The sequence below is a fragment of the Poecilia latipinna genome, unplaced genomic scaffold, assembly GCF_001443285.1.
Source record: "Poecilia latipinna isolate Pla-1442-1.1 unplaced genomic scaffold, P_latipinna-1.0 Scaffold1111, whole genome shotgun sequence".
NCBI lineage: Eukaryota > Metazoa > Chordata > Actinopteri > Cyprinodontiformes > Poeciliidae > Poecilia > Poecilia latipinna.
In genome coordinates this window covers 197,301-211,490 of record NW_015113727.1, presented here as the reverse complement: position 1 = coordinate 211,490, position 14,190 = coordinate 197,301, and the positions used below count along the sequence as shown (strand labels likewise).

General features: G+C 39.7%; 1 protein-coding gene and 1 long non-coding RNA gene across 5 annotated transcripts in view; one reads left to right on the top strand and one right to left on the bottom strand.

Annotated features, from left to right (window-relative positions):
• scn3b (sodium channel, voltage-gated, type III, beta) overlaps positions 1–4,093 on the top strand; it is a 13,704-nt gene extending 9,611 nt beyond the window's left edge. For 3 of the 4 annotated variants that reach the window (XM_015052460.1, XM_015052459.1, XM_015052458.1), the window contains exons 7-8: positions 1,861–1,944; positions 3,180–4,093. In XM_015052460.1, the coding sequence (XP_014907946.1) occupies positions 1,861–1,924 (64 nt within the window). In that variant the 3' untranslated portion in view covers positions 1,925–1,944; positions 3,180–4,093. The remainder of the gene's footprint in view (positions 1–1,860; positions 1,945–3,179) is intronic. The other variant, XM_015052461.1, reaches the window with a different exon arrangement.
• LOC106959708 (uncharacterized) lies at positions 807–1,854 on the bottom strand. Its single transcript, XR_001427417.1, has 2 exons — positions 1,487–1,854; positions 807–1,232 (listed from the first exon to the last, which is right to left on the bottom strand). It is a non-coding gene; the product is annotated as an uncharacterized LOC106959708 (long non-coding RNA).
• Positions 4,094–14,190: the final 10,097 nt, after the last annotated feature.

The window sequence follows — 14,190 nt, the reverse complement described above, 5'->3', positions numbered from 1 at the left end:
TCCAAAAGGAAAAAAAAAATTTTTATTTTATTTAAGGGTTTTTAAAAAAAAAAAAAAAAAAAAAAAAGTCTGAAACCTAAGAGGATTAGGGCCACTGAAAAAACAAACAAAAACAATTCTGACTTTTTTTCTCAGAATTCTAAGATTAAAGTCAGAATTTTTTTTCCCCCCAGTGGCCCTAATCCTCTTCCATAGAAACCTCCCCAGAACTCTTTTTTTTATTTTGTTGTTTTTAGCTCTTGTGGCCTTTATTCAAAAGTAAATGGTAGGTGGTGCTGCACTTAGTGCTGTGAAATAAGAATAAGACAAGGAGCAAATGGCTTGAACCCACATGTTAAAGACAAAAGCCTCTGTACATGTATACTCCACTAACTGAGCCCCTTTTAGTCAAATGTGTACCGTATTTTCCGGACTATAAGCCGCTACTTTTTTCCTACGCTTTGAACCAGGCGGCTTATGAGCCGGTGCGGCTTTTCTGTGGATTTTTCCTCAACCACCAGGGGGCTCTTTAGCAGGAAGTGAATCATTGGAAGTCAAAATTGGAAATCAAAGAAGAAAGCGCTAATTTTCAGTTTTAGAACAACTACATGCTAGCAGCAGGCACGACGGAGAAATTTCTTCAAACACATAAGGTGCAGCTTTTAAGTTGAATGTTATCAATCTGGCAGAACAGGAGGGAAATGGAGCCGCTGCGACCACGTCTCCAAAGCCGAACTACGGTTCGCAAATTAATAGCAAATTTATAAAGGAGGCAGCCGTCTGCGGAGATACCAGCGGCTTATGGCCCGGTGCGGCTTATATGTATGTTTCCAGTTTCTTTTCTTTTCTTTTTTTTTTTTTTACTTTTTGGGTGCGGCTTGTAGTGAAGTGCGCTCTGTAGTCCGGAAAATACGGTATAACCATAATTGCAGATATGATTGATATATTAACCATTATTGGTCTTTAACTCATTGCATAGTGTTAAGGTTGGCTTTCGGCCAAGAAGGTGAAAAATCTAGGAGCTTGTTGTTAGCCTGTTTTACGGTTTTCAAACATTTCAGTGACTTCTTCTTCTTGCCAGTGAGCAGAGTAGTTGTATTGCTATGATTACTATTAGGAGGACTTTCTTATAATATTCCAGGTCAGCAGTTATTTTAAAGTTGTGAGCCTTGCTGTGTAAGGTTACAATGACTGATATTTGCATTCCAAATAATTACTTTAACCTTGGGTAAAGCATATTAAGCTAGCTGGTACTTTGATGAAGCTGTTAAAGCTTTGTAGAGGCTTCAGCCCTTATTAAAAGACACAAAACTCAGCAGCACAAAGGTATTTAACTGCTATTATGTTGGACTCATAATTTTTATATGCATTTAACACTGTAAACTTCTTTAGTCTTTGTAGTCGAGACAGTGAATTGCCTCTAATATCTGAGATAATTGTTTAAGATGGGAAGTGACAGCAAAAAGAAAGACTTGGTCAAAGATTTAGATAACTTTTCCTTCCAAACGTTTGCTGACTGGCTAACAAAGTTCATTTCATTAATAAAAATCTTGTTTAGTCTGCAGAGAAGTCGTGAAGGTGCACTGCATGTAACTGCAAGCATTTTTAGCGCTGAGATTTTAAGAGGCTAAGAGCATGATGATAAATACTGAATGAGTGTGTCAGTTCATCTGTATGTGCACTCGCTGTCTCAACGCTGCACTGATTGCTTTGTCTTTTACGAACTCCACATGGGACATGTGAGGAATTACTTGCGTGTGACTTGAAGGGAAATGTATGTTGCAGCCTTGTTGTTCCAGACTGAAAAGAAAACTTCTGCCTTCCAACAGGAGAAAACCAAGGCACTCTTTGTTTTTTAGATGCTCCTCTGTTTTCCTGCAGGACAAACTACCTAGCCGTTCCCTCTGAGCAGAAAGACAATCCAGTCGCTCCGGTTACCGAATAAAAGCGCTTTTCAGTGACACGGTATTTCACATGTGATTTCCTCAGCCTGAACCCGATCAGTAAAATCATCCCCTTCCTTCTTGTATCCATTGTTTGTAGCTTCAACACTCATAACTCTGCAGCTCTGTAGACTCCCGTTGCTTCAACCATCACTGTGTTTCATCCTTCACACACATTTTTGAAAGGCACTCATTTCTGTCCTTTTTGGACTCATCTATTTTTCAGCCACTCTTTTTGATTCTTATTTAGATATCTAATATCTAATGTATATAAGTAGACATGATGCATGACTTTGTTTTTTAGTACTTTGTGATTATAATGTGTGAACACTGTAAAAATAGCAAACTAGTGAGTGTGATGTTTGCATGCTAAGTAGTGCTCCATACTGTTTTCAGGCGAATTAGATGCATTCAGTAGTGCAGAACCTTGCAAAACCTTGGAGATACAGCGCCTTGAAAAGTTAATTATACGCCTTGAACTTTATCATATTTTGTATCACAAACTTTATTGTATTAATGGGGTTTATAAGTGGGAGATCAATCTGTAATTATAAAGTGAAATACAAATAGACATGGTTATGAAAAGCAAAAGGACAAAAAAAAAAACTGGCAAAATTGATATTCATAGCTGCTTTCAGTCAATTGTAAGATATTTAAGAATGGAGAAAAAAAATGACTCCAGCTTTGCAATGGGGTTGTAACATAGTTATTTTTAACTTTGAAAACTTTTATTTTTATTATTTCAAAAAAGTTCAAGATATCACTTTTGCAAGGCACTATATGTCCCATTTATTTATATTTTGCTTCCAGTAAGTCATTTATTTGTTTTGGTCAGCTTGTAAATTATGCTTCCTGGAGGCCTTTTCAAAGTATTTCTTTTGATTTTCTTTATTTATGTTTAGTCTCACTGGTTCTGTGAAAACCAAGTGAGAAGGCTAATGCTTCTCACTGGTCGTGTTGATCCTTGCTGGATTTTCCTGTTTCGTAAAGACTTGACTATGATCTGCTGTTGGTAGTTTCTCAGACCTCACACCTCTCCTTTTGTTTTACACATTTGCAATTTCCCCCAGTTTCTACTAAAGGTCTGAACAATTTGTTGCCATCAGTTGGTACGAAGACTTTTAAGCGTTACTGAACATCTGGCTCAGTGGAAGCAAAGAATCGGGAAGCGATAGATGATTTGAAACAACACATGCTATCGTCTGTAATGAACCATTTCAGGTTTACTGAGGGAACCATGTTCTCTGTTCTCTTCAGATATTAACCACTCAGGATGATGGTACAGACAGCACAGTCCCATCGGTGCCACCATGAAGATGTTTCTCTCAGACGGCGACATGAATCCTGCCAGCCAACCTTCCCTGTGTATCCACTGTGTCTTATAACAGAAAAGTGCTATGTATATATTTTTTTTCCCCCCTTTCCCTCTTCTTTATGAAAGCTCTGACATCAAGTGCTTTTACTCATGCAGTAGTTCAAAGGGTAAAACTGTCATGCACCTATTATCCAATCAATATAGCCATACTGTAGACTATAAGGACCTGCTGATGTGTTGATGTACCACCCATTTCCAAACAGCTAGCGTTGTGAGTTTTGTACCTCGACATTTAATGCTTGACCCAAGGAGAGAGTCTGCTGTTTTAAAGGCTCTTAAACGTACTCTGCCATGTTTATTTTTCTAACCTTTTTTATAGACCTTGTTGTGATTTTTCAGGTCACAGAGTTCTTTGTACTGGCCAGAAGTCTTTCTATGACGGTCGAAATGAAAAGCTTTTACACTCGTACGTGTCTGCGTACTCTCTGCTTTCCGTTAAACGCTTATAAACATGATATTCTGCAAGAAAAAGACTGTCTATTCAGCTGAATTTTATTTGAAGGTTTTTACTCGCCGCTGTATAAATCTTTAATCCGCATTCGGCTCTGATGTCAGCGTACACTCAGTAGGTCAAGTGGTACTGCACTTAGTGCTTTTAAATGTATTCTTGAAGCTTTGACTGTTCCTGAGTGTTGCTGTCGAGACCCGGTGTGTGCCTCCTTCAACGATACGAAACTGTAGAAACATCTCTGACTTGATTCCATCATGTCCGGCCATTTTCGTTCTGTTGCAAATACAATAATTCATCTGTGAATTTTACATTTTTAACTTAATAAATACACATTCCACAGTGTGATTTGGCACTTCTCTGTTATTTCCAGAAAATTCCCTCAAATCTTTATATACATAATAATGGCAAGAATTATTTTTATGAATAAATTGCACATTAGCTACACACTTACAGAAGAGACTGCTTCTTATGAAGCCTCTGCTGAACTAAAGTCAGTGTTGGAGCTGTTCCTCCTGAAGTGAACGGAAGAAGTGCTCGATTGTGGCTCAGTGGTCTCGAAACCATTTTGCAGATCAAAGTACGTTTAGCATTTTTTTTTTTGGGGGGGAAATCAAGGTCCCAGACTCTGAAGGAAAAGTGGAGAGGCGGCACAAAATCTGAGCTGCTTGAGGTTCAGTGTGAAGTTTCCACAGTCGGTGAGGATTTAAGGTGTCATGTTATCTGTCGGCGCTGGTCCACTGCTGCTTTATCCAAAGTCCAAAGTCAAAGCAGAAAATTTTATAGCACTTCATGTTTCCCCTCTGCTGAGAAGCTTTGTGGCGATTTTTTTCCGAGCAGGATTTTATGCCATCTCATACTGTTAAAATCTACTTTAACGACTGCGTTATCACTCTGTTTAATTGGCCGTCTAACTCGCCCGACCCCACAGCATCTATGGGACGTTGTCAAGAGAAAGATGAGAGACGCAGCAGCGTCCAAACAGCTGAAGGTGAATATGAAATCAACATTGGCTTTCTTCCAGGCAGTTCACCTCCATGCCACGCTGGGCTGATGCAGTAGTCTCTGCAGACAGAGTGTACATACTCTATTGTTTTTTAGAAAATGTCTGTATAAAAAAATACTTTATTATGCCGCTCTTTCATATTATTTTAATTGTGAGGAACTGAGGTTTGGGATTTCGTTATCTCTAATCAATAAATATCAAAATGAGCAAAAAGTCTTGACGTATACGTATCACTCCGAGTAATAAATCCAGCTTTTTGAATTGAGTAAATTTACTTTATGAATAAATATGCTACAATATTGACTCTCTGCAACATCCCCCCCCTCCCCCCCTCCATGTTCTCCACTGTTATACATGACTGTTGTGTCATTCAAAGCATTGGAGTAGATTTAACAACTACACTGAAATCCCCTGCTGTTTTCGACACTCATTAACGCTGCAGAAAAGCGGCAAGCAAAGCACGGTTCGATTTGTTTCTGCTTGACTGTCTGTATTTTGTCAGTCGTCTCGCTGTAAGCAAGGCGTTTTTTTGTTGTTTTTTTTTTTTTTTTTCCTGTTTTCATCAACAAGAATACTGCCTCGGCTCACACAGAAAGGCAGACGTGGAAGACAAAGACGGCAAAAAGCTGCGGCATATTATGTACAGGATGCAACGTACGTTGCTCTTTTAGCTTAACCCAGAGCCAGAGAGTTATAGCAGTGACTGTTGTTATAGCAACTCAGGCATGTTTGTAGCAAAGCAGACGACGTCATGTAATTTGTGAGACATTCATTAGGGTTAAAAGTTGGTATTCTTTCAGAAAAGGACAATAATTGCAGGATCTGTGCAAACCTTGCTCCAGGAGGAAGTTCGGAGGGTTCACACAAAGGAGCAGCTCGGCAGAAATGACTCCGCACTTCACAGAAAATGACCAGGCAGTGGTTCCTTTTCCTCAATCAACTTCACATAAATTGGTTATTGACTGCCCAACACATCCTATGAACTATCCGGGAGCATGGCGTTATGGGTTTAAGATAGACTGTGAAAGGGCAATTTGACAACGCTCTATTCCTCCTCTCTCCCTGCCTCACACCGTCTCTCCTTTCTCCCATGCTGCCGTTACAATGAGTCTCCCTCAGGATACAGCCCAGTAATGTGGCCCACATTTCACTACATTATGGTTCAGTTAAAGGACCCAGCTGCCTCGACGTTTGTCTAAGCATTTTAAGACACGCCGTAACAAGAGCGTGACACCAAACCTTCCTTTTTGGATGGATTATTTGATGTTTAAATAAAAACAAATAGGTAGTCAGAGATTGATAGGCTACATCTGTGGATAATACAATCTGCACATTACAGCAATACTCCTCTGGCATTGACCTGTATGTCTGCTGCCAATCAGACAGTTGCTGCTCAGCAGAACATCTTCAGGAGACGACTCTGCTTTTATTTACTTATCACATGAATTTATTAATCACGCAATTGTTAGTCAACAATGATGGTATGTCCATAAAGGGTCTCTGTCTCCCCCTAGTGTAAAGCCCACTCTGTCATCAAATTACATGCAATCAAAGTCAAGGTGTGATTCCTGTTTCTGTCAAACATGACACACAAGTCTCACACCACCAAGTGCATGCAGAGCCTTGTAAAAGCATCGAAACACCTGCAACATTTCTTACTGTTTGTCTCGTCTCCCAAACTTTGTTGTGTTTTATTTGGGTGGACAAACAATGAGCAGAATGGAAGTGGAAAGAACATCCTACGTAGATTTATACATACAATCTGAAAGGTGGGCTGTCGGCATGTATTAAATCTCATCTACGCTGATGCTCCTTGATAAAGCCCAGCACAACCGTCAGAAGACAATCTGTAAACGGTTAACTTCACAGAGTGCTGATCGTCCATCGTCAAAGTGGAAAGTCATTTCTGTCCATCCAACCTGGGACGGAGGCAATGAGAGCATTACTCAGAGAAGCAGTGAAGATCTCCACAGTAGCACTGGAGGAGCTGCAGAGATCCACAACCCAGGTGGAAGGATCTGTCAAGACACAATAAGATCTGCTCCCCCTACTGATCTTCAGACGATACAACAGCACAAACGCAAGTAAATTACAAATAAAATATCATGCATGCAGCAGAGAAAACCTCTGTTGGAGCAACATTTAGTGTATTATCCATTTACTCCACAAACAAACTGGGCTTTATAAAAGCAGCAAGTAATTTTATTTATTTATTTAATTAATTTTTACCTGATAATTGAAAGTTAGTCTTAAGACGTTCTTTCCAAAGTTTTCATAAGCCAGCTATTTTACTAGAGCTTAAAATTAATCTTCCTGGAGTGCATGCAAAACAATGTTAGTTGTGAAAAAAAAAGTATTAAGAAAAACATGTGACTCTATTTTCATTTTCCTGTGATGCTCTATGATTTGTTAGTCTATTTCATGAGATCCCCATAAAATACGTAGAACTTGTAAAGTTATTGCAACGTGACAAATTCTGAAAGGGTTTCAAAGTTACGAATGCTTTAACAAAGCTGTGTAATTACCTTGACAGTAGCTGCATTTCCGACATAAAATTGTGTAAATTGAAAGTACAAAAATAAATTGATCAGTTTCAAACAACAAATTTTTTGCTCTGTGATGAAAACAGATATATTTTGTTAAAACTGCAATGGAAATATTTTTCTGCTCATCATACAAGTCATGTGATCGACACATGACCCGTGCTGCTACTGGCGAAAACGTCAAAGAAGATAGCAGGAAGTAGCGGGAGGAGAATCGTTTGTTGCAGATTTTTATTTTTTTGGACAAAGTGCAGCTGGATCCACCTGAGCTCTAAAAGCATCACACAGTTCACAAAAAGCTGCGTGTCATTCGAACACGTCGAATCCATAACTCTTCTATAAAATCGTCATCTATAATTTCCACAAAATCCTCCACACATAGCCACTAGTTTTATTTCTTTTTTTTTTTTTGCTTTTATGGAAACACCACATATGTGAAATTGTGTTTTCTTGACATTAGCAGAATATCGATAAATATTCGTTCATATTTGTAATGAAAACAGAGCTACAGTTGAGCTTTAAGTGTAATTTACTGATTGCAGCACTTTGTTCCTTTTGGTAGCAGTGGACCTTCGCTCCATAAATATTTTAAGACAGTATGTTTTGATAACAGATGCTTTGCAGCAGACTGAGGAAGATTAAGCATGCTCTATAATGATGTGAATCACAGTCACATGGAAACCCAGCCTATCGATTAGTGATCAATAGCTGCTTTGCAGGATGTGAGGTTGGTCTGTTGGGCAATAAATTGTTTTGAAAGATGGGCTGATAATGAGCCAGTAAAGATACAGATTTTCCTGCTCGGCTTTTCAGCTTCTTAACTGTGTTTCTTGTTTTCTCCCTTCTACTTCACGAAGTTCCTCTGTGCAGCACAGTATGAAGGGATTTTCAAAGCTTTGCACCACAGAGGGATGGAGCACAGCTAGAGGAGGGTGTTTCCATTGTAATTCTGCTGCCCAGCACTTTCATTTTAATGGCTCAATACACAAATGTGAACATTTGAAAATGAGCGCAGAGAATCGGAATAATTTCCTAAGAGGAGCGTTTTCATTTTCCTACCCTGAGACAACCAACGACGCCCACTCATAATTATAAATCTTCACACATTTGATGCTTCTACAGGGAAGAGTTGTTGACTAGCCCCGCACAAGAATGCCCACTCCACTTCTACAATGTGCAAGCTTCAACCAACTTGGTGATACACTTCAAGCCAAGGATAAATATTTTTAGATTGTGATGGGTCTTTCTTTTAGTTTACAAAAGCAGCAAACTGAATGTTATGTTCCGTGTTTCTGTGTGTTTATTTTTGAGTTTCTGTGTAATCCTGTTTTCCTGTGAGTCTCTGTCCTGTCCTCCCTGTTGATTGCTTCCCAGGTGTGTCTCGTTTCCCTTAATTACCCCGTGTGTATTTAAACCCACCTGTTGTCTGTGTTCCTCGTCGGGTCCTTGTCGTCGTTTGTCAGTTGTCTGACGTCTAGTGTTCGCTCCAGTTGAACTGTTAAGTCCTGGATAGCGTTAGCTCTAGTGTCTAGGTCGTAGTCAGTGTCGTAGTCATTGTCTATTGTATGTCGTCTACACTCTCCAGTCAAACTGCTAAGTCCTGGTCGGTGTTCGCTCGCACAAAGTCCTGTCGTTCAGTTGCTACCGGAATTTGGTATCTCTGCCGTGCTGCCTGTTGGACTGTTTGAGCATCTTTATTAAATATCTTCATCTTCACCATAACCTGGGTCTCAGCGTCTCTCCTCACCACCAACAACCACACCTCACGTCACTGAATCCCTTGCGTGACTAAAGGCAGGCATTTCTATTCCGAATCGAGCTGTGCTGATAATATATCACCAATAATTAGACTCACCTTTAGAGAAAACGAATGATGTGAAGCAGAGAAAAGTAAATTGGGAAGTCAAACCAATTTTGAAGTAGAACGGATCATTGCACACTTCTTTTGTGAATTGATTAAGTTGAAATGCACCTGCAGATGTAAGACATTTAATGGAATAACGTTTTGCAGCATTCACTTCTGGCGTAAATCTGTACTTTGAAAACTTCAGTAAAAAAAAAAAAGAAAAAAAAAGAAAACACTTATTAAATACATCTGTTCAACTGCTTGTTAACAGAAATAGATAATCCGCCAATTATTTGGCAGCATCTCAGCATATTTAAGAATCTAATTGTGATGGAGGTGACTTGCTACAAAAAGGAGTGAACATCCATCTCTGAACACACCTTGAAACAGATTACAATTTTAACCTGTCATTCACGAGAGGACCCAAATTTGGGTCCTCTCGTGACAGGGGTGTCAAACTCCAGTCCTCAAGGGCCGCTGTCCTGCAACTTTTAGATGTGCCTCTGCTGCACCACACCTGAAAAGAATAATTAGGTCATTAGCAAGGCTCAGGAGAACCGATCTACACAGGGAGGAGGTAATTAAGCCATTTCATTCCACTGTTTTTTACCTGTGGCACATCTAAACACTGCAGGACAGCGGCCCTTGAGGACTGGAGTTTGACACCCCTGTCATTGTGAATGACAACCTGTGAACAACAGGTTAAAACAGTGCAGAAAATCATCATCAGTGTTTACACAAATCTCCTTCTGTTCGCCGATTGACCCAGTAGAAAAAGCTACCTCAGGAATCCAAGTGAATGGGAGAAATCCAGGGACAAGGCGATGGCCAGGTTAATCTGTAATGGAAGTTCAGTTGAAAGCTGAAGCCTTTTCTTCCAAACAAAACATCCAAAGGATGTAGGAGGAGGCATCAGGAGTCGATGAACTACATTTTTAAACTCCAAGTTTTGGCACAGAGGCACTTTCAATCTTCAAAAGAACACCACATCCACACTATGGTGGCACCAGCCACATGGCCTTGAGTTGCTTTTGGAATTGAAATTAACATTCAAGCAAAAAAGATAGCTTCACTGGAGTGATTATTTTATTTTTTTTATTTTGCAAAATATTTGTGGGGTCAGCTGAAGATGCCAGTGGATAATTTCAGATGTGGCACGCTGAAAGACTCCTGCCAAAGACGACGACCAGCTGCCACTCAATAACTGTGCAGAATGTGTCACTTTGTAGGCGGAAAAAGTTTTAAAATTGTATTGTTTTGTGTTATGTGACTCTTCACATCTGAGTGTGACTCAAGTGCTTAACTTAACTCAGTTTTTGAATTTAAATTAGATACTTCATTCAGAAGCTGCACTTTGCTTATTTGTTGCCGTCAAGAATGTTGCCTCACTTTTAGATTAGAGACTTACCTTCAACTCCAGGCCCACATCATCTTCAAAGTCATTGGGTATTATGAAATCATAATTCAGATAGATTAACACGTCATTCAGGCACTTATACAATCTTGATCAGCGGCTAAATTATACCTGGACAACTTTGAAATACCTAATTTCCACTTAGGTTTACCGTAATTAAACTTTAGGGAACTTATGTATACCATACCAATGAATCCTGAGCCTTTATTGTATATGCTTATCAACCTTGCCTTTATAGAGATATTATTGTACCCTTGAGGAGTTCATTAGCATAAGGAGCAGGAAATACGTTAAAGTGTCTGACAAATGAAGAACTGCTTCAGACAGCTGAATGAGATGCTGATCTTCTCAGGAATATTAATCTACAGACATAAAAGCCTTCAAAACCTTTTTATTTTTTTTTTTTTGCGGTCGTGCATTGGCCGATGCTGGAAAACAACTGGGGTGGTAGGGGTGGTGGGGATCCACAGTCGTTTAAAGCTGAATCCATGTTTTAAACAGGCCTCTTTTCACTGTATACCTTCACAAGCCCTCCTCCCGATCCATCTCTGTTATCCGCTTTCCCGTCCCTCATTTCATTCAACTGCATTTCAAACAAGAGGCATCTTTGATTAGCAAGACAAAGAGCGTGCCTTAAATAAAAAGACCATTTACAAGTCAGACTCCAAAAACGACACGATGAGTAAGGGCCCCTGCTCTTTAATTCGCGATGAGAGGATGTGGCTGGCCTGAGCACAATGACGCAGCAGGGCCTATTGTTAGTAAAATGAACACCTGGCTGCCGGATAAGTGCTACATCACTGCCGTGCGTTCAGCCACACCTCGGGCTCGTCATAAAAAAACTGGCACAAAGCAGAACATTACATTGCAGGCTGCGTGGATTCAAATGTAGCGATACTCAAAAAAACAAACAACAACAACAAAAAAAAACTCTAATCCATCAACTACATGTCAGTTCAAAATAACTTGTGTCTGTTGTGTTTTCCTCTATTAAAAGCTAAAACGTTATTTCCTCAGAGCAGAACTGCTGTCAATGAAACGTTATTAAATGCGGTTATACCAAACCTGAGCAGAGGGAGTTATGGCTGCGCATTTCCAGCAGCTTGCGTTGATGCTATTCTCTCAAAAGTTGATCAGGGAAAAGGGGATAGTCTTTGTCAAGGATAACTAGATCAATGAAAAGCCATCTGCTTTATTACCTTTTTGCTGCGGCTGACAGATACCCCACTGACGATCCAGCTCAGAGAAAGCCCCATCACGTTTGATAGATGATGTTTCAGCACGGAGACTCTTAAGCCAGTCGTCGGTGATAACAGACACGATTCGTCAAAAGCCGATCATTGGAAATATCGGGTCGTTCATCCCAGCAAGATAATATTCTCGGTGATGGAGCGAATAAAACCTATTTAATTAAACTCTCCAGTTCTCTTTCAGCCCAATGGACTTAAACTGTGGAGGATGAGGTTACGGAGGGGTTCTAGCAGAGATGAAAGCTGCTGTCCTCCGCAATTATTTCACGAGAACTGCTGTACAAAATAATTGCTGGACGGTGAACCCACCCAGTCGTGAGCCTTTACAAACTCTAACAGGCTCCGTGAATCGAGCTCCATCCGTCTTCCTTCAGCCCTGCGCAGCTTTCGAGTCCCTGCCGAAGGAAAGCACCACGTGGTTCATTAACACAGTTTGACTGGTAGGATAACACAATGGAAGAGGCAGAGAAATACAACTAAAAGCAGCTAAAATGACCTCGTCTGCATGAAACGTTACACTCTCTAAAGCCATAGTTTCACATCTTGGGCAAGGAACCAAAAAAAAAAAAAAAAATGCAAAAGATGAGTTGTTAAAAAACTGATCCTTGCCTTGAAGTGAGAGCACCCATAATTGGAGCTAAGCTGAGATTATGTGAAGACCCTGAAGAAAGTGAACAGAGAACAATGGCTGCTGGCTAATCATCTCTTGTTCTGCTTAATGGGACGGTGGATGTAGTGAGGACCTCACCCCGAGCTCCGCCGCGCTCCAGCTCCACGTTTGCAGCCAGGCCTTTGTCGTGTTTTTGGTATTTGTTGGGTAATTAATTTACTAGAAAGACTAACTCACTGATCATATTTAGTAGAAGGAAAAAGAAACGGTTCCTGGGCTGTACTGTACAACTGAAAACAGAAAAACTTCATCCTGAGGACGTGAAGCAAAATATTTTGGTTGATGTTTGTGACTGTGTTCTGTGGTTTATACGCCATCAAACACATCATGTCAACCTGATGCCAAAGAGCTTGAAAGTCATCTCATCTGACCGCATCACTTCCTCCCGAGCCTTCTCTGAATTATTTAGATTTTAAGTCAGGCCTCTTGTCGGATACCTGCCAGTGAAGTAACGAGTACACCGATGGTTTAATTGGGTATTTCTTCACTCACAATCATAAGTAAAGGAAACTCAAATCATTGATGGAAATGAGGGAAAATGGTAAAAGTAACCACAAATACTAAACTTTAACCTGAATACCCTTGATATCACTGTAGCACAAGGTTTCAGTAGAATAAGCAAAACGTTGGTTTTCTTCAGGCTTAACCACGACTTTTGGCTCAGCAGGAAGGAGAGGAAACGGGACGCCAAACCCCAGGTAGCATCACAGAAAAAAAAAAAAAAAGGATAAAACATATAACAGGAATTTGATCCTGCAGTGCAATTATGTGAACTCCATATAAATGCTGAGGTGAAATAGAAAATTAAATTGATAAGGAAAGGATGTATTAATGTTTCTCGCTGCAGATACTTGCTGTTTTCTCGAAGCCGACAGCAAGATCACATTTTCTCACTTCCAGTAAATCTGACCCTTGTTGTGCCTTAAAAATTGCTCAACTAAGTGGATGTGATACAGGCTAGATTGGCATCATTTTATGCTGCTGTGGAAGCATACAGAGAAAAGGGGCATGATTGAATACAGCTCAATCAGGATATGACTGAAAAAAAAAAGGATTCCTGATAAGGAAAGAGTAAACAAATTGAGTTTAGGCAACTACTCTGTAGTAATTAACCTTTAGACATTAAAATGCAAATATGCATTTTGCAGTTTCTCTGCAGAAAGAACATTATGTGAGTAAATTAAATACCTTTCACAAACAGCTTTAGTTTCAGGCTTTTTTTTTTAATTTTTTTAATTTTTTTACTATTTCTTGTTCTTGACAATCTAACAACTAGAAATGAAAGGAAAAAATGACATAGCTGGAAGAAAATTACAGAAAATGTTGAGGTGATGTGGGGCGCCTTCTGGAACCCTCATCCATTTAAAAATAAATTGTCTACAATACAGATGGTTGCTTTAGCCAGAACTTAAGAGGTTTTAAAAAGTATTTTGGTTGGACCTCTTGACAGTTTGTTACAGTTTCCTCAATGGACATTATTCTGCTAAGTCTTTCATATTACTAGGTTTCACAATAAGACATTTGTAGTGTGTAACCCTGAGTTAAATTCCTAAATAAATTAATGTCATGGAGTTTAGTGTGAAGCTTTCTGACAAACCTCAGTTCCAAAGAAATCTATCAGAATAAAGACAGCTCTGCTAGGTCGGCAGTGGGACAGATGGTTTGAAGAAGAGGGCTCAAATGTTGGGAATTTGAAAATACTGCATTATTTTCATA